Genomic DNA, 26,986 nt, shown 5'->3' with positions numbered 1-26,986 from the left:
GTGAAGGTATTTAGCAAACATCTGCCTTGTAGGTGCCTGGAGTCAGGTGAAATAATTCTTGCCCAGAGAATCCAGCTTCCAGCCGCTACTTTGTGTACCTTTGCTGTGTATACTGGGGAGCATATTCTCAGTCTTTCAGTGTCTGTGTAAGTGCTGGTGGATTTTCAATAGGTCGCCCTTAAACCTCATTCAATGCTAGTTTTTTGTTGGTCAAGCCTTCTGACTCCTAAGTACTCCTCAAATTTACAGCTTCCCAGGTCAAAGTCCCCCACCCTGTCATGAACTGGCCTGATACAGCTTTTCATATTCTAGAGGTGAAATTTTGTTTACTTCACATTAAAATACACATGATTTACTTGTGCACATGTTGTGTAAAGACCCATGCTATTCTACACTAGCAGCATTTTTCTATACTCTGCTCTTTTCTGCTCCTCTAATAATGAAGTCACTTACACACGTAAGCTCTTTTCACCAGTTGATAATACATTTTTATGTAGCACCGGCCCAAGAACTCATTCCCATCCCAGTCCAAAGGACATCGAACCCAGGAACGATCCCCCATTTCCAAGTCCATTTTCAGATCTGTCAGTTATTTAGTCAATTAATTCAATGATTGCATGGCAAGTTTACTAATCAAACACTTTGAGAAAGTCTAACAATCTTATATTAACATTTTTACCACTATCAGCCAAACCTGAATTCTAATCAAAATAGATAAAAAGTTAGCTCGACATGATCAATTTTCCATAAGCCACATTACCTTTTTTTTATTCTTTGTTATGTGAGTCCCATATCAGCCATTCTTTTCCTATTAAGCATGAATAACCTGTTAACTCTTTTAAAATACCAACATAGCAAGAGCTTTCTTCCAGTCATAGTGCCTTTTTGCCAGGCAATAGATCTTGCTTTGAAGTTTTTATTTTAATGATTATTATTATTTTTAGCAATGATAATTATGGTATAGTATTATTCCTTTTACCTAAAAAGCTCCAATATTAAAAGTACCTGCACAATCCTGAATTTGCTTACACACAATTTGTCATTACAACAAAGAAGCAAGCCATGAAGAAGGGAAAGGCTGGAGAAGGAATGTATATATTAACTAATTTACCCTTCCACTTCAATGTCTCCATCAAAGGATGTGGGAGGGTAGAAGGTAAGCGAAATATTAAATAAAGATTTTGCTTTGATTGATTGCTTGAAGAAGAAAGGGCACTGACATTTCCACAAACGTTGATATTTAATAAAAGCTATTCTTAAAGAAAATAAATTTTCTGTCGAAAGGTGTTCCTAGTCACTATCTGAATTTTGACCAAGATGGTGGACCACTTGGTGGACCACCACCAAGAAAACCAGTGGATCACTGGTGGACCACTCTTAAGAAAAGGGCAACAGGTTTTTTATTACAGAGAGTTAGAACCTGACTTTCACCCGTTGACTGAAGTATTTCTCACCATGCAGTGTCCTTCACCTCATCTGACATTCATTCAAGAGTAGAAGTCACACATTCTGAGTCACTAACACCACATCCTACATTCCTCTGCAATTTCTTTCAATTCACCAATTCAGATATTCACCAAAGTCACTTAGCTTATAAGACCTACAAACAATGTAAGAAAAAATCCAGTAGCTCTTTTACTGTCCCTAGCATTTCTATAGGTTGACCTGCCTTCTGGGAGAGTAAAGATGATTCTCATTAATCAGCACAGAAGCTAATATGGATCCAAGTTTTGTGTCACAAAAAAGAGGCCTCAGCATGAGTCATATTCTGAGATCTCTTTCTTAGATCTTTGCCAAGGTTCTTGCTAAAACAGCAAATTCTGGCTACCTTTCTTGCTCCCTTCCCAAAACCTTGATCGCAAAGACAGTGTTCTCAGTGCTACTTCTTCGCTCATTGGTGCTGATTCTGGGTTGGGAATGCTGGGTCAGCATTAAGATTTGTTATCATTCTACTATTGGTATAAATGTGATACACTTAGCAACACCAGAACCTCTGTGCATCTAGAGAAAATGTGGGACTTCCACAAAGGCATAGTGATCCTTTCTTACATTCTATAAACCCTGAGTTCTCACTTCAGAACTCAGAGATTTGCAGTTCCTCTCTTCTTCCCGAAAAATCCCTTTTCACCTACCAGACACACAGTCCACGGCTAACAGATTGGCTTTGCTGTAAAGCCTCTGGTACAAAACTTACTCAATCATGAGTCTTGCTAATGAGCAATGACAGCCAGTCCTTGATGGCTTGCTGGCTGCCCACAAGTGGATGAGAAGAAACATCTAGAAGTTAGCTTGCCTATAGAAATCCAGCTTAAAGCATTGCTACTTACTAATGGATTGGGCACGATTTTTTGTCTAAAACCTGAAACCTGTCTTTGAAAAACTCCTCTGATGACCAGATCTTCCTTGAGATCTTTTGGAGATGTTGCTTCCTCCATAGTCTGACTTCTGCACAATAACTTTTTTGTTTTTCTATTTTTTTCTAATTCTAGTATTTCTCTCTGGTAATATATGAATTTCTGTGTCATTTCATCATTATTTCTTTACTTTTTTTTCTTCTTATTTGTTTTTTCCCCACTTTTCCTAAATCCATTTCCCCTCTTTGCCACTTCCTTCACCATTTTCCATTGTATATTTGCTCTTTCCCACTCTCCCTTGCTTTCCTTTCCTTCACTCCTCTGCTCCTTTTTTTCACTTTTTCCCACATCTCCTTCCATTATGATTTCCAGCCTGCAAGGAAGTGCTATCCCCACCAGGCTCTTCAGCTCTCTTTGATCCCCTGTTAGCCACTGCAGGAGCACCTCCTCCAGCAGCGCCACCTACCCCAGCCAACTCAGAGTCAGTAAAGGGGCTAAGAGGGAATTGCCTTCCTCCAGGAGCCTGGGGAGGGTTAGTGCCGCCCTGCAAAATGAAGCAGCTGGTCAGTTTGCCAAAGCAAGGAAATTGGCAAGAAAATATGGTGCCAGCCACATGCCACCTCATTTATCTTCCCCCAATTAGAGGCAGCCTGTAGGGAAAGTAGCCTGCCAGTATAGTGCACTGGTGTACTGACCCCTCTGAGTGCTTGTTAGCGCTCACCATATTCAGCATTTCCTCTCACTGATTGATAGAAGGATATATGTGTGTACAGCAGAGAGCAGATTTATTACAGTGCATTAGCCAGACAGGCAGACAAATGCCCACAGGGGCAGAAAAGCTGTAAGGAATAAATAAAAACTTTATTATTTTTCTTAAACTTCTTTTCCCCAGGCTACAGTGCAGAATACTGGAGAGCAGAGGGAGCCCGGAAGAGAAAGGGAGTGGCAAGACCTGGAGGGAAAGTTTATTAGCAGTCAAAAGATGTAAAATATTCATTGTTAGATGCAGAATTTGGATAGTAACTGAATCTCTACTTATCTTTTTCTTTTCCTTCCCACTGCTAAATGAGAAAGAAAGGGTCAAGATATTGGGTTTCAAACTGTCACATGTAACATCTCTGAAATGGCTACTTGGCTACTCCACTCACTACGGTTTAGCTTTCTTCTGTTTAATAAATTAAAAGCAAACTGGTATCAGCCTTTATCAACAGCTGCCACCATGTGGTATCTGAAATACCACAGTTATTTCCTATTTGAATAGAGAGAAATATGGTGGCCTCATCTGATATGCTCAGTAATTATTTTTCAAATACTGAGTTTTGTAATGCACAGCCAGCAACACATAACTCGGGCGATGGGCCGCTGCTCTGCAACCCCGCACAGACCCTGCTGAGACAGAGTAGCTGCGTGATATTACCTCCGTCCCCTGCATACAGAACAGTGACCACCCCGCCAAACTGCTTCTCCACTGCCGGTCATTGGGGCAGGGAGTCCAGACCAGAGCCTAAGGCTGCCCAAAGCTGTCAACAGCCATGGAGAAAAACTCCCAAACGGATGATGCTAACAGCTGCCAGGCACAGGTTTGCCAGGAGGCAGTCATCCCCTCTCTCCCCACATCATGAGAACCTGCATCCGCTGCCACCAGGTGAGGGGCACCCCTGCAGCTGTGAGGCCCCTTCCCCTTCCCACCGTTCCTGAACCTCAGCCTATCTGCTGCCAGGAAACGTTGCACGATGTGGAAGGAAAACTCCAGAGCCATTCCACTATCCAAAGGGAAGATGGACTGTACGTTGTCAGCCTTAGCTCATTAGACAGTTGTGCCAAGATTATTGATTCGACCAGCATTTTTTGATGCAGAATGAGCACAAGAAATTGTTAGTTAATATCCCAACACTTGCTTGAGCCCTACATATTTTTTTTAGAAAATGTAACTTTAACAGCATTATCCCTCACCTCCCTCCTGGATTGATTTAGATGAACTTCAAAATGAGGTAATTATGTTGCAATTAAGAATAGCTTTCCGCAGTTAACACAGCATTCTGAAATCTGCTTTGTAAATGTTGGTAGTACAGGTACCTCTGAGATTGCTGGAGCTTTGTCTGATGAAAAGTGTGTTCCCACTGGAAAAAATCCATTGAACCCAGGATGCTGTGAAGCTGGTAAATGACACTGTGAATAATGTTCATGGTTTTCTTCTTGAGGATGCTTGTCTGTCCACTCTTGATCCTGTAGCTTTCCTCTGAGCTGAAACTGTAGCCCAGTCAGTGCCTGCAGCATTGCTTTATTTCTTCCCTTTGCACTATTAGCAGAGCTGAAAAAAATCACTATAAAACACACACACACACACATACACAAAAAAAAAGAAGGAGCAATTTAATTACTTGCACAATGTAACTCTACTATTGCAAGAGAAAAAAATCCTTAAATAAAAAGCCAAATTAATGTTATAGTTATAGGGCACCCATAAGGACACAATCCCTAACATACTACTGAAAAAAAAAAAGATGAGAAGAAACAGTTGGCATTCAGTTAACAATCATGTTTGGAGGTTTTTGACTGACTTTGTTATTCCAAGGGAAGCCAGGTACCAGTCTCTTGGGATTAGGTACAAAGGCAAGAAAAAAGTGGACATGTATGGCTCTCAAAGGTGACTGCTGGGTTAATAAAACAGTCTGTTTTCTGTTCACCCACTCTTCTTCTCAGTGTGCAAGTACATTAAAATATGTCAAAAGAAAAGCCGTTTGCTGGGGAGAAATAATTCAGCTAAAAGTCAAAATTTCCAGCTGGTGTATTGCCTTGGTATGTGCAAGTGCACTAACAAAGTGACCCACACATCTCACTGGATGAAAGTTGGTATCCTCATTAAAGTAGAAACAAACACTTGAAAACAGGAACAACCGCCAGCTGAAAAAAAAAAATTGATATGAGAAGCCTTTATTTTTCCCTATTCTGTTTTCTACTTATTCTATAGCGGATACAAAATATACGTAAGTAACCTCTTGAAAAGTAATGAAGGTGAAACTGATTCTGTATGCAGTAGACATTCCAGTTTGCTGGTAGAATTGAGTTGCTAACAGCCATCTGCATTAACATTCTGTGTTTAGAAGAAGAAATATTTTCACAGTTCAATTTCTAAACAGTCATATGAAACGTAAAGACTTGACCTGGAGATAAGTAACCATTTCAAAAGTGAATAGCTCTGAGGAAGAAAACTTCATATCAGAATTACTCATGTGAGAAAGGGCTTCTAGCATCAACCGATCCAACCCTTTAAAATAACAGCACACTTGGTTTTACTGTCTTTGTCCCCAGGAAACACAAAATGAAGCCTTGAACACCATCCCTAATTAACTGTACAGTAAATATTTTTTGTAATATGTAAGACACGAGAAATCAGGTCTCCTGTTGCTCGGCCTGGGTCCTGCCAGAAAGTACTGATAAACAGAAAGCAAAATGAGGGAAGTGGTATAACGTATGTGAGCTAGCCTTTTGTTTATTAATTCAACCTTAAACAATATTAATCGCTACATGATTTTCCCTGGGGGAGGAAAAAAAGAAAGGAAAGTAAAGATGTTTCCAAAATCTCTAATAAAAACAGTAGATCAAATAATCATGAATTCTCTGAACACCAGAATCACAAAATGGCTGAGCGAGGAAAGGCACCTCTGCAAATCATCCACTCCAACACTCCTGCTCAAAGCAGGATCAACTGAAGTACGTTGCTCAGGGCCATGTGCACTTAGGGTCTGAGTATCTTCAAGCATGGAGCGTCCCTAGCTACTCTGCACAGCATGTTCCAGTGTCTGACCACCCTCACAATAAAAAAAGCTTTTCACGTAGTTAAGCAGAATTTCCTGTATTTCAATTTGTGCCCACTGCCTCTCGTCCAGTCACTGGGCACCACTGAGAAGAGTCTGGCTCCGTCTCCTTTACCTCCCCCCATCAGATATTTATATACACTGATAAGATCCCTCCGGAGGCATCTCTTCTCCAGACTGAACAGGCCCAGCTCTCGCAGCCTCTCCGCTCAGGGCAGGTGCTTCAAGCCCCTAAGCATCTTGGTGGTCCTTTGCTGCCTGCACGGCGGTAGGTCCATGTCTCTCCTGCCCTAGGAAGCCCAGGCCCGAGCCCAGCCCTCCAGCTGTGGCCTCCCCAGTGCTGAGCAGAGGCGAAGGATGGCTGCCTTCGCCCCACTGGCGACCTTGTTCCTGGTGCGGTCGAGGAGCCTGTTAGCCAGCTTTGCTATAAGGGCCCATTGCTGGCTCACGTCCAACTTGCTGTCCACCAGGACCCCCAGGCCCTTCTCTGCAAAGCCGCTTTCCGGTCAGTTGGCTCCCAGCCTGTGCTGGTGCATGGGATTATTCCTCCCCAGGTGCAGGACTTGGCCTTTCCTTTTGCTGAACTTCGTGAGATTCCTGTTTGCCCATTTCTCCAGCCTGTTAAGGTCCCTTTGAATAGCAGCACAGCCATCTGCGGTCTCAATCACTCCTGTCAGTTTAGTGTCACCGGCAAACCTGCTGAGGGGGCCCTCTGTCTCATTTTCCAAGCTGTTAATGAAGAGTTAAACAGTACCGGCCCCAGCATTGACTGCTGGGGGAAACCACTAGTGACTGGCCTAAATAGTTCAGCCAAACTCTGTGCTGCAGATCACAACTGTTTGAGCCCGGCATCTCAGCCAGTTTTCAGTGCGTCTCGCTGTCCACTTAGCTAGTCTGTACTTCACCAGTTTGTCTGTGGGGATGTTAGGGGTGGCAGCGTTGAAGGCATTTCTAAAGCTGAGATAGACATCCACTGCTCTTCCCTCTTCTGCTGAGCTTGTCACTTCACCACAGAAGGCTACCAGGTTGGTCGAGTAGCCGACTGGTAGCCAATTTCTTCCTTTGTAAATCCATGCTGGCTACTCCCAATTGCCTGCTTCTCCTTAATATGTTTGGAAATGGTTTCCAGGATTAGTTACTCCATCATCTTTCCAGGAATCGAGGTGAGGCCGACTGGCCCGTTGTTCCCTGGATCCTTCTTCTTCCACTTCTTGAAGATCGGAGTGACATTTGCTCCCTTCCCATCCTCAGGAACCTTCCCTGATCATCATGACCTTTCCAAGATTATCAAGAGTGGCCCTGCTGACACTGGCCAGCTCCATCAGCACTCATAGGTGCATCAGGTCCCATGAACTTGTGTATGTCCAGTTAATTTAAATGTTCCCTAACCTGATCCTCCTCTATCAAGGCGAAGTCCTCCTTGTGCCATACTTCCCTACTGGTCTCAGGTTCCTGGGATCCCTGAAAGCTGATCTTACAGTACAGACAGAGGAGAAGAAGGCATTGAGTACCCTGACCCTTTCCATGTCCTCTGTCACCAGGTCCCCTGCCCCATTCAGCAGCTAGCCCATGTTCTCCCTAAGCTTCAATTTGTTGCTGATTCAGTTTGTTCTTGTAGAAGCCTTTCATGCTGCCCTTCACATTCCTCACCAGATTCAACTCCAGATGGTATTTATGAACTTAGTCAATGTTTTAATGTATACCAAAATGATTTTTTGAACTGTGCATTGTTTTTCTGACCCTCAGAATTCCTTCTCCAATTATGCAAATGCCTACTTAGGGTCTTCAAAAAATGTATTTTATGAAGCTATTAAACTATAATAGCCATTAAGTAGCTGTTATGAGCTAGCATGTCAATACATATCCAAGAATATTAAAAAAAATTTTAAGCTTTACATAGAACATTTTTAGTAGTAGCAGCAGCACTAGAGACGTAGAAAGCCTGGTACGTTTTTTTCCTTCTCTTCAAGGCTTTGTCCTTTTCAATGCATTTCTTACTTGATCGTATGCACTAAGGAAGGGATAACCGTACTTGAATAAAAATGTAAGCCTTAACATCCTAACATCTCTTTTTCATTTTTTTACAAAATCAACATCACTTCTAAGATTTATTCCAGTAAGGCTGACCTCTGCAATTCCTCACCGAGTGCTGCTTGGGTGCCCAGAATAAATAGCAAGACAAGGATCTTCCTTTGTTCTTTCAGAGCCTCCTCAGCTGAGAATCATGCAAGTACTTCATGAAAATTATTTCACTGCCCCTCACAGCAGCATTTTCTAATACAAGCAAGAGGGAAAACCAAGGACCAGACAGTTTGGCTAACTCATCTGGGCTGACTTTAAAATAAAATTGGAATAGAAACTTGCTCCTGTCTTCCTTAGCCATGAGCAGTAAGCAGTTAGTCCTTTTGTACATAGCTCAGTCATCCAAGATGAGAACGCATTCTGGTGCAGTTATTCCCAATACTTTTCCTTGATTACTATTACTGGACTACTGGATTACTTTTAAACCTGAGCATTTGGAGTCTGTGCTGTTCTTCTACCCTCAAAGAAAGCTGAATGAGGGAGCGCAACTCCCAGAGTGCAAGGTTTGTACCTGCTGCAGTCCCTCTAGCTTCAGTGGGAGTGGGATCAGGACTCTGTACCATGAAAGTCTGTTCAATATAAGCTCCCTATGCAATGCTAAAGAGAGAAGGACATACGGACTGGGGCAATTTTCCTCTGTTTTTCTTTTAGGAGCCTAGGCCAGGATTCAGATGAAAGCCTGATAAAGTGACTGGTTCATTTTGAGGTTCCTGTTCAGCATCTTGCAAACTGTTTGTGTCTAGCCTGACACTGTCCACACCACATTAAGCACAGTAACCTGAGGGTGACTCAGAGCCTTTGATCCACTATACCTGGATCAATTATCTACTTTGCAAGTAGGTGCATCACTAGCTCCATGCTAAAGCTCAGCAAAAGCCCAAATCTTCCCATGTTCCCAAAGACCATCTTGTTCTTTTGTCTGAGCACCAAACTGCCTCAACCACTCGAGCTCCCAGCTGTTCCACAGTAAAAGGTTTCCCCTCCTTCCCTCACTGGCTCTTTCTCTATTGTTTTGGCCAGACTATTCAAATGTAAACACCCAAGAAGCTCTAAAGTATGAAAACTGAGAAAGCAGCTGTAACCATTCTTTCCTGGTCACTGCAGTATTATCACACCTATTTGGGTGTCACACTTGCATATTAAGAACTTAATCTTGTAGACCTTTTGCAAGCAAAACTCCCCCTTGACTAGTATGTCTTTGTATTAAAAAATTTACTGGCTATGCAGAGCAGCAGTTCCTCTGAACAAAGGAATTTAGTCATTTTTCTTTTAGTTTTCTCCTTCAAAAATGCCCTAAGGCAGTCATCTATTTCAGGCAATGGAAGCCTGAAAATGTTCAATCAAAAAAAAATCTATTTTTGAGCAATAGAAACATAAAAGACATCTAAAACCACAAGTATTATTTTTGTACACATCTAGAGAGAGAGATTTCTTCACATTTCATTGACCTTTTAGTTAACCCTTCATTTACCAGCTTTTAGCCTGCAGCAAATTTTGACAGAGAGTTGCAATCTGAAGGAATCTGTTTTTATAGGAGAATGTATATTTATGATCCCTCAGTAAAAGTATTGAGGAAGGAGGACAGTCACATACAAATGCTATGTACAAAAGATACCAAAATTTCAAGCATGTTTCCATATACTAAAATTGCATTTGTCTCAGCATTGTTGTGGTTAAAAAAGTAAAAATTAAGTTCAACAGAAATGAATATTTAAAATCTGAAATCCAACTTAACTTGTATAATTTGCATAATTTACAAATAGTTCAATAAAGTTAATCCTACTTAACTTCTGCAATAATTTCAAACACAATTTCCCTCTTCCCATGCTATTTTCTTCAGAATTCATCAACAGGGAGGGAAAAAAAAATAAAGATGGGTTAAAATTGAAAGTACGTGAAGTGATTTAAGAGTGAGAAATTCTATGAGAATTTTGCATGAAGGTTGTTTTTAAATGAAAGGTAAATATGTACTGGTTTGGAAATGTCCATTGAGTATAACCAAAGAACCTTATCTCTGATCTGTATTGTATCAATGCTAAGAAATAAATGCATATTTATGACAAAGGCAGTTTAGTTTCTGTAGCTCCAAAAAGATTAATTTATTTTGAAAAATTCAATACAATTTTTGTAACTCAAAGTCTGACTTACATTTTTTTATTTCCAGATTGAGTAAAACATAAGATACAGAAATCCTGCAAAAAGTTTTGCATTTTACAAAAAGGTCACGAGGAAATAAGTAGTTAGACATAGAATACTATATAATGGAGATAATGAACAAGTGAGCTAACTTGAGAATTGGAAAGGTGATTCACTAAAATAGAATTTCAGCAGTGTGTAAAAGGTATATTGGCACAATAAAAGACAAGAATGAGAACTGGTCAGAGAACTGCATTAAGCTATAAAGAGGAACACCCATGAGATTTGGAATCACATATCCAGACGCATCCCATTATGACTCAGGAATAGTCTTCCTGCTGAAGAACATTAACAAATGAGTATTATGCCTAGAATAACCTAAAAAACATTACACATAGTTTTGAGCAGCCTATACCAGAAGGATGAATAAAATAGAAGGAAGTCAAATGAAAGTAAACAGCAAAGATTGGTAAGGGACTAGAGAGTTTATAAAGAAAGCTAGAAAGAATTACATGACAAATACAGGACCTTTAACATAATTGCCCACCTGTGTGTGACAGATACGCATACCAAGAGAAAAATACTGATTATACGAAGAAAATAAGTTATCCTTGTAATTGCAGTGCTATTAAGAATACTAGGTAGAACATCATAACCATTCTTCATAGAAACTATGAAGTGACAGGGAAGTATTATCCCAAAGAAAATGGTATAATCTCCATCATTTGATTCATTTAAACTGAGTCTTGCCAAAGCATTGGTGAAGTTACTGCACAGTAGGTCATGATCCTGTACTGGCAGGGGATGGACAAAATGACCTAGAAGGTCTTTTCCCTTTCCAACTTCTTTGATTCTAAAAAGCTGTAAATCAGATGCTTCCATCATTTGTCTTCATGATCAGCAGAGCTCAGAGTCACCACAGGGAGACCCATAAGAGTGAGGGAGAACGTGAATTTGGCTAGTAAAATATCAGAAGCCCATAACAGTTAAGAAATACTTTCTCTTTTGTCATTATAAATATATATGTATCTTCTTTTCAGGGTTGAGTGTAAATGACTGCACAAAAAAACTGAATTTTAAGACTTTGAAAGGCAAAATAAGTGTAGAGGTCACTATTGCAGAGGGATGAGGTTGGAGTAGGAGCAAAAGAAAATGTAGAATCCCCTGCCATCAACTTTCAAAATCCAGGTCTTAGAGGTAGGGCAGTAGCAGGATTTCATGTACAAGCATTTTTTTCTTAATTACTGTTCGCAGAGAAAAAAAATTTTTGGAGAAAAATCCCGGCTGAGGCCTCATTGCTATGTAGCTATGCTATTTCCAGTCCTTTAATTGCTGATAGCATAGAAAGTAATGTTTGAGAAATAACTTAGAAGTAAAGAATATTACTTAATTTGAAGTTCTAGGGGAAAGTTCAATGTCTTGATGGCAATTAGCAAACTGTTTTCTGTTGTGAAGGAGTGAGTTGGTGAAACAATATTGTCACTACCAGTTACAAAGGTCTATAATGTCTGGGTTTACTGTGACCACACGGGCTCATCACAAGCCCTGGATTTCACTGAGGTATTCTTAGCTCCACTATATATCAGCAATGTGCTCAAATGCACAGGGTGTCAACCTAACAGCATGCAAAGGAGAAAATCAAGTATTATGGGCTACACTATCATTAAGGCTCATACACCTCAAAATAGCTCTTTATCGTCAGAATACCTTCCTTTGGCTTTCGCAATGCATGGCTGAGATAATTGTCTTTGATTCAAACAAGGTGACTTATGCTTTTTTACGGCAACATGGGTTAGGGGAAAATTCTGCTGGTGACTAATAAAGAATCTAGGATTTTAAAACGGCTTTAAATAAATTCCTTGTGAATATTTTCTTCCCATTGAACATGGAATTGAATTGGAACATGTATTGAAAATGTATGTCCTCAATTTGTGTATTTATATCCTAAATATGGCACATCTATAAGTGTTACTTGTTCTGCTGTGCATTTGCAACGTGTGCTGTTGCTCATCAAACCTTTTTTTTTTAATTTTGCCGGTATTCAAATCAGCTAATCATAGAAGAAAGGCAATTCTGAGCCACACTAATGAAGACTCATGAAATACACAAATTCTAAGCTGCCATGTACACAAAGCTGTACATTATGCTGAACTACTGTAGAAATGGCCAACCTAAAGCACAAATGTAAACAGATCTAGAGAGAGGAAGGCTTCAGTGAGTCTCTAGGTGAGGCTGTGCATGCAACCGTCCTATTTTGCCTCCTTCTGAAATTGAATTCACTGCTAGTTTCATTTGAAGGACAAGATCAGCGTTTATTCTTTCTTCTTAAGCTGGCCAAACGTATGAGTCCATGTAAGTCTGATATTCATGCCAGACAAACTGGTATTATGAAAACAAGAGACAGTTAGACACACATGATGCCTATAACAGTCTAATGGGATAGAGTTGCCAAGGCTTTTGCTAAAATCAGCCCTGTTCTACAAATTTTTTTAAACTTCTTTGAAGGAGTCACAGAGTGTGAGGAAAAATTGGAGTCAACTGACACAGTCCCAGTACACTGGGACTTTCAAATGACTTTTAGAAAGTTTCCTCACCAAAGATGCCTAAGGACAACTGTATTGCAGAATGAGAGCTCCTCACCTGGATTAGTATCAGGCTGAAAACCAGGAAACAAAGAGTAGGGGTAAACGGTAGGTTTTCTCCATGAAGAAAAGTCATTAGCAAAATCCCAGAGGCATTATCTGATGTTCCAAACTTTCATAAAGTCTGTGAAATGGTGGAGAGGGAAGTAACAAAATTTGCCTATTATTGAGAGTAGTGTAAATGAAAGATCTTATGATATTGACTGAACAGTTACGAAAAGCAGATGAAATTCAATGTCATCAAAAATAACATGATGTACTTGGGGGAAAACATTTCTAACTTTATATATCAGCAGCAGAGGCTCTTGGGGAACTAGCTGCCACCTTTTAGGAAAGGGATCTTGAAGCTAAAGAGATCGTTCTATAAAATGGCCACCTTAATGATCAGTAGCAGTCAAATAAGTAGATAGAATATTAGGAATAAAGAACGGCACAGAAAGTGGGACTTTGACATGAATTACATTCACAGCTTACCCATATCTCAAATATTATGTGTAGTTCTTGTCTATCTGTGCAAAAAAAAAAAAAACTCAGTAGAAGTGGAAGAGGTGATAAAAAGAATAGTAAAGATGGTTAAAGATATACCTTGACTTCCTCATGAGGATCAAATAAACAGATGAAATTCTCCACCCTAGAGAAAAGATGCCTCAGGTAAGACTAGGGTGGAGAAAGTACAGAGAGACTGCATCATACTTTTCATAAGTTAAGCAGTAGCAACATCATATCTATGATTAAATGACTACATGACAAGTTCAGAACAAACAAAAGGAAAATTTTTTCATTTACATACAGTTAAACTGTGGTACTTTTTATCAGAGGATTATGTAGAAAGGAAAAAGTTACATATGTTCAGAAAGTCACTGGGCTAATTAATGGAAAAATATAAAGGGCTATTAATTGCAAAGATACTACATCTCAGGAATGGCACAGGAATTAGCTGACCTGCAGATTCCCTGAAGCTGGTGTTGTTTTCTGGAGAAGAATGATTATTTTCTTGAGACGTCCTTGGACTCTTGTCTAGGCCTCTACTACTGCCAACTGCTGGGACGGGATACTGAGCCAGAGAGATGACCGGTGTCATCCACTGCAACGGATACAGTTATTAAGCTCTTAGGAGGAAATAAAGAAGGCTATCTCTGGGGAATATGAATTGTTTCCTTGGAAGTATACATCATGTATCTATTTCACATACAAGGCACCGTACCTGAACAGCACTAGCCTCACAAAAAGTATTCACATATCCTAATAGCTACAGAAACGCATCTAGGCACCCAGTTGCCATAAATTTCATCAAGCTTTAATTTGACCACTAGGACAATAAAATAATTTAGGTTCTCTTCCAGAACGAACTGTTGTTTCCAATCTGTAGATCCTTAGCAAATCATGCAGCTCTCACACTCTCTATGTGTTTAAAAGGAGGACAAACCAGGAGAGAATTGGCCTTGACATAGCTTTCTTTCAAAGGCCAATAAAATCTTTGTACAAGAGTCACTGAAGCACAGAGAGAAGGTTAAAAATAAAAATGTTTCATGACTTGTGACATAAATGGTTAGCCTGTTTCAGCCACAAACATCAATACTACTCCTCATCCCAAAGTATTGCCTATAACTCCAGACAAGATTTTTTGGAAAATAAAGATGCAAGTCAAATTTAGAGCATAGAAAGTATAAGGGAAAAAAACACATCATGCCTTGTAAAAATAGCTTTTCCTAGCAGCATAGCAACTTAGGATGCATCAATATTCATTTTTCTTTTTTCTTTTTTTGTATTGTTCTTGTTTGGATGTGAGATTTTTAGTGGCTTTTCGAAAACATACATTCTCACTAGCACCACACTAACACTAGTATATTTAATCCTTACTGTTCCTCCTTAGAGGAAGGAATAATGATGATGCTCACTTTGCATATTAATGGGCAGAATGAATAAGGCTTTTGTGTGCTTTTTAGAAGGAGAGACCATCTGAAGTTTGAGCTGGAATCAATGGAAACACGAGGAGCTCTGCTTTAGTTTGCAGAATCTCATAAAATCAAATTCTGTGTGTCTTGGCTGAGGTTTCATAAGCAGTCTCTGACAAAACAAGAAATACAGCTCAGTTTTCTTCATTATAAGACTAGTGAATATCTAAGTTTCATCTTCCCCCTCAAAACTGACCTTATCCTGGAAAGACAGCAGCAAACAAGAAAAACAGAAAGCAAACTACTCAGATGATAGGTGTTATAGCCCAAAAGAAAGTCTACAGATGTTTCCTAAATTATTTTTTGAGGGTGTAGGGGGAAGGGGCATACAGCAGCAGTGGCATTTATGTTGAGGATAGTGATCCTACCAGAACTTTATCAACTTACTGAAATCTTTCTTTCATTGTGTCATAATAATGACATGCACTAGTGACATAACACAATATAAATAACACATAAGAACAAGGTAACATGGAACAATGGTGACAGTGCATAACAAGTTATGACATGTTACGACATGTAACAGCTTTCCAGGTATCAATTTTTACTTACTTTACGTAAAGGCATTACAGAGTTCTCATGTATTTGTGAACCTGCACAGTAGCCTCTGGGGGATTTTACTGGCTAACCCCAACCTTGCGGAGACAAACATGTGGCAACTTGGGCTGAGCACAGAAAGTAGCGTGTGGGATAAAATCACAGAGTCTTTTGCAAGGTAACAGTTATTTTTTCTGTTTTCCTACCTACAACAGCTGAATATTCTTATTTTGTTACTAATGTCTTGATAATGAAAAGCCTATGCTGCTCTTGTTTTGTATGATATTGTCGTCTTCAACTTCTGTTTTGTTGCATAAGCGTTTCCCCCACAAGCTAAAATGCATTACAGCCACTACTATTTTACAATATAAACTACATTTATTACCTAACATGATCTTGTGGAAAAATTATAAAGAGGATGTTTCAAAAGAAGTCTTTGAAAGAGTGTTCCCATAGCAAAGGTCCCACTGGCTTTCAGGCAGGTACAAGTTCCTCGGTCAGTAAGAGATGTTAAAAATTCCACCTCAGTGTCTCTTCCTGCTTTCAGTACCTGCAGCAGATTCAATATTATAGGGCAGCACATCCCAAGAACTTACTGGAAGGAACGTTTGAACAAGATAACAAGTACTGGAGATTATAGCTATAGCTAACTGTAGTTAGTGGAGATCCTGAAAGCACCAGTCCTGAATGCCCTCAGCTCTCACTGCACTCTCCAGGGATGAAAGGTGCTTTCAACCTGCCAGGAGAAGCTTTAGAGTTCCTTAGAGTATTTGTCCCCTTAATCCTTGATATTAATCCATTTCCAGACTACTAAAAAAAAATTTTCTAGTCTTTTAAATCAAAGACCTTTAAAAATCAAAGACCTTTTAAAACTCTTAGCTTAAAAACATGATAAACTTTGAACATTTGTTTCTTTTTTGATTTTCCCTATTTTCTTCAATTGTTTGTTTGCATATTTTGGAAATGTATATGCATGCTTTTGCATTCATTTCATGAATCACCTGCCGATGTCTTACAGACCACCAGTGATCCACAATTCATAACTGAGAACCAGTGCCTCATATTACTCAGGATGGAAATGAAGGTGGTACATAGCCGATTAAGACTTTAAAATACTGACTAATATTGTCAATTTTGTTAATGAAAACATTACAGAATCTGAATATTATGTATAGACATCTCTTTAAAATATCATAGTTGTTGTAAATGATTAGTCTGGATATCAATATTAAATATGTACCTTTGATTTGTACCTTTTCAATTTGGGAGGAATCTGTTTTTCTACTAAGACTTAAATTTCCCACCTGTGGAGTCAAAATCAGATCTCGTAGTTGACAGTGTAAAACCAATCATCCTCTATGAAGGCCACTAGGGGGCAAGATCATCACATTCAGCGGTTTCACTTCAGCCCTCTGGAAAGTATTCCTCAGTGCTGTTTCAAGGGAAGCAAATTACACCAGCAATCTAGCTGTTCAGAAACGAATGATGTGATTCTTTAGTTTACAGTTTTCTTCCATTTATATAACTCATTAATCAGCACATCTAGTTATGTTTGAAAATATAAAAGCAAGCATATTAAAAGTACAACCTTTAAAAGATACACTTTTAGAGAACTGTATAACTGCATAAAAGAAATTAATGCCCTCCACCTCCAACCATAAAGAAACAAGCACATTCCTTTGATCAATGCACTTGATATACTGTTAGGACAAGAGTGTCCTGCCCAGCCCAAGAAGATGGAAAATGTAACCACTCTTTCCTGCTTTGTGCCCTCATCACATAGTCCCTGATTCAGCAAAGCAGCAGGACTAGTTTACATTAAAAGCCTAGGGCTGCATATGGCCTAGAGATGGTGAGGAAGGCTCCAGACAGCCCTCCGTCTTGGTGCCGAAAGCTTAGCTGACAAGATATCCCACCTTTGCTGACAATCTGCATACTTTCTCCTGACCAAAACTAGGCTGCACTGCAAGAAATTCTGATTTTGGAATTTGGCTGCTTAAGTTAAGTGCCAAAACAGACAATGTGTGACTTGCCCAGCTCTCTCAATGACAGACAATGGGCACATTTGCAGCCAAATGCACAGACTAGCACAGACCCATGTCATTAAACTCAAAAGATGCAACATGAGGCGCCCGCTTCCATCAGGAAATGATGTTGGCAGGGTTACCTCACCGTCATATGAGCACAGACAGACTGATTCCTGATCCAAACTGGTCTTCATGCAGTCATTTGGGCATCTCTTCAGCATGGGTCCAAGACCTCCCTTGCAATGCAATGGAATGCAGTACCTTAGGCTGTCTTAGAATAAGGCTCTTGCAAATAAACGGAAAACAAATTGAAGTTTCATGGAACCTCCAATGAAAATTCACTGTTTCCGGTGTCCAGACCAAGTGTGACAGTTTCTCCTTAACCAAAGTCTAATTTTAAATGTATCATAAATCCATTGATTTCAAAAGTTACGCATTTAATCTCAAATCATGCTATTTGAAGAAGTAAAAGAATAATAATTTGGAGGGGGAGGATGTCTTTTCTTAACTCTTTATATCCTTTTTTTCAATATTTGAGTTCTGGAAAAACAGAACTTTTCTTTTTGTAAGAGAAAATGAGGTGAGATTCTATTGAGTTCACGTGGCTTGAGGATATGAGGCATGAAGAAAAACAGACAAGAGCATAATACTAACAAAAAAACCTTAATTGTATGTTCAGTCACAACATATGTAGGGCTACATCTCTGAATGTAAATGGTTGTGTACTTTTATTATTTAAACCAAAGTATTATACCTCTTAATGACAAATACTGAGGGAGAAGAGGAAGTAACATAACAAAAGAATGAGCAAATATGATTAATAAAAATGCCAGCGGTGTGAGTCATTATGTTGTGATATTCCAAAGAGGCTGGCTCATGACTACGCATTTACAGCCTCAAAATCCAATACATTAAGAGTGACCTTTGTATAATAAAAATTAAAGGATTATTATGGTTCTGAACACGGAGTGGCTGGTGGCAACCCGACACAGGCATTAAGAGCACAGCAGAATCCTCTCGTTCTTACGTTTTGAGGACCTGGTGCTGGGAAATCTGTAATAAGACATGCAGCAGTGCTACTATCAGAAAAACAGTTGCTACATATTAAATAAGATGAAGAGCATAAAAATTTCTCCAGCCGACAGCCTAAACTACACAGTGTGAATACCTGCTGGCCAATTTTAATATCCTGTCATTTCCCAACTTTTCAATAGCTGACTTTCCTATTTCTATGTTCTTCTCCATTTCCCTGACTCTGTACCAAGGGGAGTCCTGGAAATGAAGCTTGAAGCATCTCTTTGATCTTGTTTTTGTTGCCTCCAGCAGGCAAAAGGCTCAGCTGTATAAAAATTTTTCCTTAGTCTCTGCAGCTATGCACTGCAACAAAGCTCAAAGGGATGCAAGAATTTCCTTGTTACAGAAAAACCCCAAGAGATTATGTGCAACCTACAAATACTGAATCTAATGATCTGGTAAATTTTGTTTTTTTAGATAAACAACAACTTTCTGATCCTCAATAGCCTGCTGGGCAAATGTGAAGTCCCATCTCCATCTCATGGAATAACAATAGTTTTCCAAGTAAGTAGCTATAAAAGGGTTTCATGTTGACAAAATGTATGTTTTCTGTAACCTTGCAGAAATCAAGAAATGATGGAGCTATTTCTCACCCAGTGTAAAATTTTCACACTCACACAGAAATTAGTTTGGAGAAAAGTCCAGAAATAAGAACGTTTCAACACAAACAGTTATTAGGTCAGAAACAATCACCAAGTTAAAAAATTTTAGACAATCTGAACAACAGATGTTGCTGTTAGCTTCACCAGAATACATAGATAATTTTTGAACAACCCATTTCATCCCACTCACGTTTGTAATTGGGCAATTGCTATTAGAAATACCAGCCTATTTCCTCCTGTATACTTTTATTTTCTTTATATTCTAAAGTAACAGCTTCAGGCATGGAGCATAACAGTACTCTCTGAGGGCACCCTATCTAGACAACCATTTTTATTTGTGATGTCTCTTTTGCTCACTTGAGACCTCTTCTCCCCCATGGCCTGTGCTGGTATGATGAGAGAGGTGGATAGATGGTATTTCAGGGCTAGGGTATGTTACTGAGTGAATGCTAACACACATTTCCTGCTTTCTGAGCTCTCTTCTCGGGCCACTTGATGTCTCATAATTCTACTCTGTTTTACGATGCTGGAAAAATGATATATACAATTTTGCAGCTTGCTTACTGGAAAGTGAGCAATCTGCATAAATTGTTAAACTTTAACAAGGTTATCAATATAATTTTGCAAATACAGCAAAATGCTTTAAAGGAGCAAAAAAACTGATGATAGCCCTCCTCTAGTTACACATACTTCATTTTTGCTGTTAGGTAGTACTTCTCAGCTCTGAACAGTCATGACATACAAATACAGAAGTGTCTTGCTAGGTAGCTGAAAAGACTTTGGCGTTGTGGCTACTCTACATAGTTTCTTGTTACTTATAGGGAAAGCTCGGACAGCGAACAAGGATTTACATGCAGAGCACACATCCTGTTTTTAAAACTAGGATAAGTGACTGCAAGAGTGAGAGAAAGAAATAACAGTAAAAGATCTGAAATTTTTATTTAATACAGGTAGGTCAGGTGTCCCGCAGTAGATTCATCCGAAAGGAATACGTGTCACTCAGCTCCTCCTACTGAATGACGTTAGTGCAGCATGTGTATGGCACCCGGCAGCAGGTCTCTCTCAGCTGTCCAGTAATCACCTACTAAGTGAGGCTGCAAGTTCTGGAGAAGAAGATCAAAGTCTCTGTCTACCCACATTTATAACCATTTAAATGAGTGTGAAGACCAGGATTTTAAATCTTAGTGATGAGGCTTTAATAAATGCCACCACTGATGCATAGTTACTACATTTAAGCTACCAGTTTAAGTATGAAATTGGCAGCATCAGGCTAGTAACATCAGTTATGAGGATCTTGCACATTCTTTATATGTCTCGCTATTTTCCCTCTCTCTGCATCTCTCTCTTCTCTCTTATCATTGTTCTCCCCGAGTGATATTCTTTCAATCCTGGCCTGACAGGAATAACAGGGCAATACCTTCTGCCCACAGAGTTTTCTTCTTGTTCTTCTTCTGGGATACAGTTTATTTTCCCAAGACAGCCACAAAATGGAAGTTTGGCCTCCTAAATTACTGGATATTACAATAGACTAGAAGGCCATTTATTTTCACATATCAGGGTCCCTTCAAGCTCTGTGCTGCCCTTGCCTCACTGCACTTTGACTGTCTATTAGGCTGCTTCTGTTAGATTTCTAAAAGATTTTCTTCTCTTCTCTTTCACCTTTCTATCTTTGAGCATGAACCTGCAGGGTTGCATTGAAGGAATGCGTAGAGGGTCCCAAGGAAAAGCAGAACTACCGTGGAGAGAAGATTAAGCTCCACCTGACCACTCTCCACTGAGGGAAGCAGAGCTCATCCCTGACATGATAGAAATCTGGGGCCTAAAGAGTTGATAGACTGCACGTACATAGTTGTACTACAAATACACAGCAAAGTTTCAATAGAAGAAAATCTCAGCACTAAGGTCTTAAGATTTTTTCCATACTAACTCCAGTTACTACTTTTTACAAAATGCTACAGTTTGGGATCTCCACCATTAATGTGTCTCAAGGTATACGCTTGTAATGGATTATTTACAGAAACAAATTCTAGAAATAGTCTCTACAACTTATGTGCAAAGCACTGCCCTCTAAGAGGGTTGCACATGTCCAAAGCACATATCCAAAGCCAAGGTATGGTTTACGGATAAACTATGTATCCACATGATTTCTGGATATGTGAGTCAGTATTAACGACACTAATACACTAACACAGCACTAATGCAGAACAACCTGTGGTACATATTGTAACAGCTCCTTACAAAGAAAAGCAGCACTGGGCAGTAGGTTAGGAAATGAGAAACCTCAGTGATGTATTCTGTTGCAATAGTAGTATTTAATCAGTTACCCTGGATTTTGATTATTCCTGCTATTCCTGCTAAAACTACCATGTGATCTGTGGTAATTACAATGAAATCCAACCTTGGGTTTATGTTTCATCCAGAAAATAACTCAATGCCATGCAGTGTCTCACAGCTCCCTGTGCATGGTGCTTTCTTAATGTGTAGATGAACCAAACCATTTGCTAAATCACTCCCATAGCACCCCACACCACCTAGACTGTCCTTTTGTATGTCTTTCTTACACTCATGAAATACCTTTTGTTAGTCCTGACAAGATCAAAAACCACACGTGGCATAATAATGAAATGTGCTATTTTATGTGGTGCGAAGTTGTTACGGTTACATCTGCTTAGTAAGTACTGTTCGGTGGTAGTTAATTGGCATGAGTTGTTCTTATAGAGTTAAAATGTTAAGGAACAGTCCAACAAGACGTGGAGTACACTGGATTTAATCCAACAATAGTAAAACACATGTAAAGTGTTACCTTGGTACCAGTAGACATTTTCATTGCTACCAGCCGACATTTAGAATGGAATCTTCATAGGAAATGTTGTGTTTAAAACAACCTGTTCTATCTGTCATTGAAGTTTCTGTACAATTGATATTTGATAACAATATTTCATAAAAGTTATTTAAAAATATGAATTCTGAAAAATATTTTCTAAAAATTTTAAACAAAACGCTTAGGTAACTGCACACCTGAAGTCACTTGGCAGATGAAAGAACATCAAATAATTTTGGAGAAAGTCTGAAAATAGACTACAGTTTGTATAATGTTTTAATTAAAAGACAAAATATATATATGAAAAATAAGAGCATGTATTAATAGGGAGCAAACAATTAATGATAACAAAAATAAATGCTTAGCTAATAGTAATAAATAACGTTAGTTAAAGGCACAAACCATGACTTGAATGCAACTTTTTTGAGATTTTTATGTATCACCCTATTTTAAAGATATCTTATTACCCTTCAACAAAGAATACCCTCGTATGATGTTAAAAAAGAAATTAAATATTGCTTTGGGAATTTTCTGTATTTTTTATCTCTTTTCTTTACCCAAAAAAGGTTGACAGAAGATGACTGGTAGTGTATACTCTGCTCACAGAAAACACAAATATACATTTTACATAGAACACATGCATTTATTTTATGACTGCCCATCTTTTCTTTTTTTAAACTTACACTTTATGTATCAAGGACAGGTTTCAATTTTTTTCTTACATCAGTACAAATCTGTTGTAGTCAGTAAAGCTATTCATTCGTTGTAATGGCTTTTAATTCAGGAACATTGTGTAGCGTCTCATTTTATGACAGATATATAAAAGTTTCCAAGAGCTGCCTTCATTTTGCTATTAAAGGACCCTATATCATTTATGCATTAAACAGAGAATCATTGATACCCTAATTGTAAAAGCATACTTGCTAGTAAAACTGCTCCAGGATTTCTACATCACAGTTTATCCACTGAATCAAAGATTCTTTTCTCCTATCATGTTGATTTCCAAAACTTCCACTTGTCATTACTGCCTGTAGATGTAGTTTAGGATAATTGAAAGCAAAATTCAGAATTTCAGAATCTCCTTTTCCTTCCTCTGTCTTTTTTGACATTTACTTTTCAATGCTTTGCTTACAGTCCTGTAACAAATACTGCTACCATGCTGGCTAAAAACTCTATGCATAACAGCTAATTGGCTATCTAAGACATTTTCTTTCAGTGAGCAATGGTTATTGAATAGAATACAGTGGTATTCTTGGAAAGGAAAAAAGAGAAGAATAATGGGCACTAGAATGACAATACAAGAGGAGAAATCTCAGATTAGCCCAAACTCCCAGGCCCTAATCACTAACAGAAGAAGAATCTGGTAAATCAAGGAAAAAGACATCAATCCATTCAAACAGGATTAAAGGTTTAAACTGAAAATCAACAAACTTGTTAGTCTTTGTGGGAAAAATTTACATTGGGATTTTTTTAGAGGTGAAACAGACAACTACAATATTTCCAAATGTCTATTTAGTGCCTCATCTGAAAGAGGAGAAAACTATACTACAGAAAATAAAACAAATGTAAATAAGCTTAAGTAAACAGATTAACGGGAGAGTGTTTCAGGCTGCAATGACTTGGCAATCATTAATATTTACAGATGTAAGATTAATGGCATAAAAATAAATATTTATTACTCAAGTGTATTTGGCAATCAGAAAATGTCTTTGTTAACAAATATATATATAGATGTATGTTTCTTTCCTATACTTTCAATATTCAGGTTACAATTACATAACTCAGATGGCAGATATTTGCCAGCCAGCACCCTTTACACCTGAAAAAGCTTGATGAAACCTTTGTGACAGAGATTTCTTTTCTAATTACAGAAAAGAGTTACCAAATTCATTTTGCCCTTCATTTAGTGGAAAAGAAAGAATCGGGTGACATACACACAGTATCGTTTACATTATCCTTTCTTCTCTTAACATAGCACTCGTAATTTAAAAGAATATGAAATGAGAGAATTACAACGTAATTTCTATGGCATGAACAATAGTCCATCTACATCAGCTTTATACTATTGCTGCTGATGCTTTTCCAAACAAAATTTTATTACAATTATTCCAAAAAGAAAAAAAGATTGTTTTGTTATACAGCTCTTTCTATTTTAATGAACAAATGACCAAGTCACTTTTCAGCCAAATTATTAACTATATCACCTGATTCATAATCCTTATTCGACATGCGTTTTTATTTTCTCTTACTGCGAGAAAGCTTTGAAAAGAATGTTTAGAAGTCATGATTTTAGTATCTATTTCTTTCAAGAGCAGTTGTTTTTCAGGAGTGAAAAACGCTGCCAATTGCTAGTGACTGGCATTTTTATAATTATAAACAATCCCGAAGCCATTCCAGTTGTGAGATTTCTGCTAATGAGGCCCATAACTTAGAATAATTATTTGATTTGCCAGTACCTTCTCTTTGCTAATGGTCTCTCTAAATATCCTCAAGGAAGCTTTCTTCAAATAACTTTACTGTAGTACGCATCTTATTTGTCAAATTTACAGTGGACTTCTTCAATTCTAGTCAGCAGATGCAGCATAACACAAATTTAAATAATGACATTCTGTGCAAGACTTGTTATTGGGCTGGAGATATTTGACCTAGAATGCCATTAGCTTAACTTATACATTTTAAAATCACGTTTGAAATGCTGCAAAACTAAGACTGTAGTGAATTTAATTTCAAAGTCATTTTGGATGTCCTTTCAAACTGTATGTGGTAATCTTTGATTTTTGCACTGATGCTAAATGTTAATGAACAGAGGAACAGCGTACCATTTCACCTAGAGCAATGAAAACATTAAAATCTCTTTAGAAGACTGAATAAAACTTTATTTTATAAATATAATCCTTGTTGAAGCTCTACCATTTCACTGCACTTTTGAAATAAGGGCACACAGAAAATATGGAAGAGTTCCTTTGAGATAGCTAACTAAAGCTACAAAATGAGCACAGTACAGTATTTCCAAGGAACACGGTTCAAAAGTTGTACGATTACTACTAAGGTTGTTTTATTCTTTACCACATTTGGAACAGGAAGTCTGTGTTGTTCTTGAAGAATTCTGAAAAGCAATGTCACAGTCTGATGACCTCTTCTCCTCATTAAAACGTTCCCAAAGACAGCTCTCTGCATGATGTTTTGTAGCTTCAGCAGCCATGAACTAATTTGTACCTCTTATTTTGATCATGCACTGGTGAAAGAACCAAACAATATTTTTCTTTAAACACAGAGAGGTCTTTCAACAGCTCAGCATGCACTTCTACCCTCTTTTTAATCTTGGAGCACCTATTTATTTGCTCTTTTCACCACTAAATCTTCTTTGCTCCTTTCTGCCCCCCTGCAAAGCTGCTAGTTAAAATCTTCAGTGTTTTTTCTTCATAGGCTTAAACCATTAGAAGGGTATTACCATAAAAAGGAAGACAAGGACTTAGAGACATGGTGCATCAGAATTTGCATTTCTAATTTTTAATCCAATTAAACTAAAACAATATTTATTTAGCTACAACCTTTCTATAATAGGTATAAATTCACTAAAGCTAATGGAAAATTTTCTTCCTGGAGGAAATTAGTTATATGTGTTCACTGCAATAACTGATTTGTTCTGCATACTGAGTGTCTCCAGATTTTGCTTGCAGATAATTAGTATTCAGCTAGTTGATGTGTTTATTTTGCATACCTTCTTTTTTTGTGTGAGCAGTTCATTATGCAAGTCATATTTTTTGTTTTACATAGTGGATTCAGTCTATGTAAATTGTTAGAAGGTACTATAAGGGCATTAGCTTTTAATGCATAAGGCATATATGTGGAAAGGAAGGCTGTATGGGTTGGCTTTTTTACATTAAAACAGAGTGTGCTTTTTCGAACTACAACAGTTACTGAATAAAAAATGATAATTTTATGTTATGTGTTTCATTTTCAATCAATAAACTTTAATCAGATTTTCTATGTTTTTTCGTTTGGTTGGCTGCTTTCTTTTTCGCAACATACATTTTCTATATCCAAACCAATCTAAACACACTGACAGCCTGGTTCTGCTCCCAACAATTTTGGTCCAAGTAATGAAGTCAGCACTTCTCTCACCCTCTCCCAGGCATTGTAAGTGAGGAGAAAGGGCGTGCAGGGACCTCTCAGAGAGAGACTGCTATTTCTATCTTTCCTGCCACTTAAGAGGAGAAAAGCTTAGTATTCTGATTTGTGAGCCCAGGGAAAGCCTCAAGGTGGTAAATCTCTCATCCAGCAGAAGGCTCCTCTGAACTTCTGTGCCTTCAGTGGCCACTTCTCCTGCCGAAGCCATCCCACGCCTGAGCAGACTCCCTTCTCTGTAGACGTAAGCTGCTACTGTTAGCACGGCTTCAGAATAGCACTACGTATGGACACCTGAGAATCCCCTCAGATATCCACTGTTCTTGAGGGAAGTCTGCTATAAATCTCTGTTCTTGCTCTCCTGTCCTGGCTGTCTCTACTTCCAGAAGTCCGGAGTCCAAACACTTCTGGGTACACACGGACCCTGGAAATGAGAGAAGAGCCACAGAAATGGTGTCTGTAGCCTCCAGGAATGGCTATTGACCCTGCAAAAGCAGGTGGGACAACTGAGGCTGAGGAAGTAATTCATTCATGTCTTTAGTATGGTACTGGATATTTTACAGAGGTATGAACACTGGATTATCAGGAGGAAATGAAGCCAGGGGCAGTTATCCATTTCTGGCTGCTGCTACCTATTCTACAAGGAAAAGAAATTCCTGGATCTAGGATACAATTTTCCAACCTAGAAGACACTTTTTGAAATTTCACTCTGATTTGTTGGGCTACGTTCAGTTGTTCAAAAAAAAAAAAAAACAGTACATGAAAGCAAACAAACAAAAAAAAAGATTGTTACGGTCATTTTCTGCATTA

At 38.5% G+C, this 26,986-nt stretch overlaps 1 protein-coding gene across 6 annotated transcripts in view; it reads right to left on the bottom strand.

The window, feature by feature from the left end:
* TFEC (transcription factor EC) overlaps window positions 1–26,986 on the bottom strand; it is a 141,685-nt gene that overhangs the window by 91,421 nt on the left and 23,278 nt on the right. For 4 of the 6 annotated variants that reach the window (XM_068932807.1, XM_068932812.1, XM_068932817.1 and 1 more), the window contains exons 1-2: window positions 13,975–14,116; window positions 4,431–4,678 (exon numbers count right to left, since the gene is read on the bottom strand). In XM_068932807.1, the coding sequence (XP_068788908.1) occupies window positions 4,431–4,678; window positions 13,975–14,113 (387 nt within the window). In that variant the 5' untranslated portion in view covers window positions 14,114–14,116. Of the gene's footprint in view, window positions 1–4,307; window positions 4,324–4,430; window positions 4,679–13,974; window positions 14,117–26,986 lie in introns of those variants that run through there. The other 2 variants (XM_068932839.1, XM_068932843.1) reach the window with 2 other exon arrangements.

Source organism: Struthio camelus, chromosome 1 (assembly GCF_040807025.1).
Source record: "Struthio camelus isolate bStrCam1 chromosome 1, bStrCam1.hap1, whole genome shotgun sequence".
Classification (NCBI taxonomy): domain Eukaryota; kingdom Metazoa; phylum Chordata; class Aves; order Struthioniformes; family Struthionidae; genus Struthio; species Struthio camelus.
Note: the sequence above shows the minus strand (reverse complement) of the source record. Positions and strands in the feature narration are given on the sequence as shown.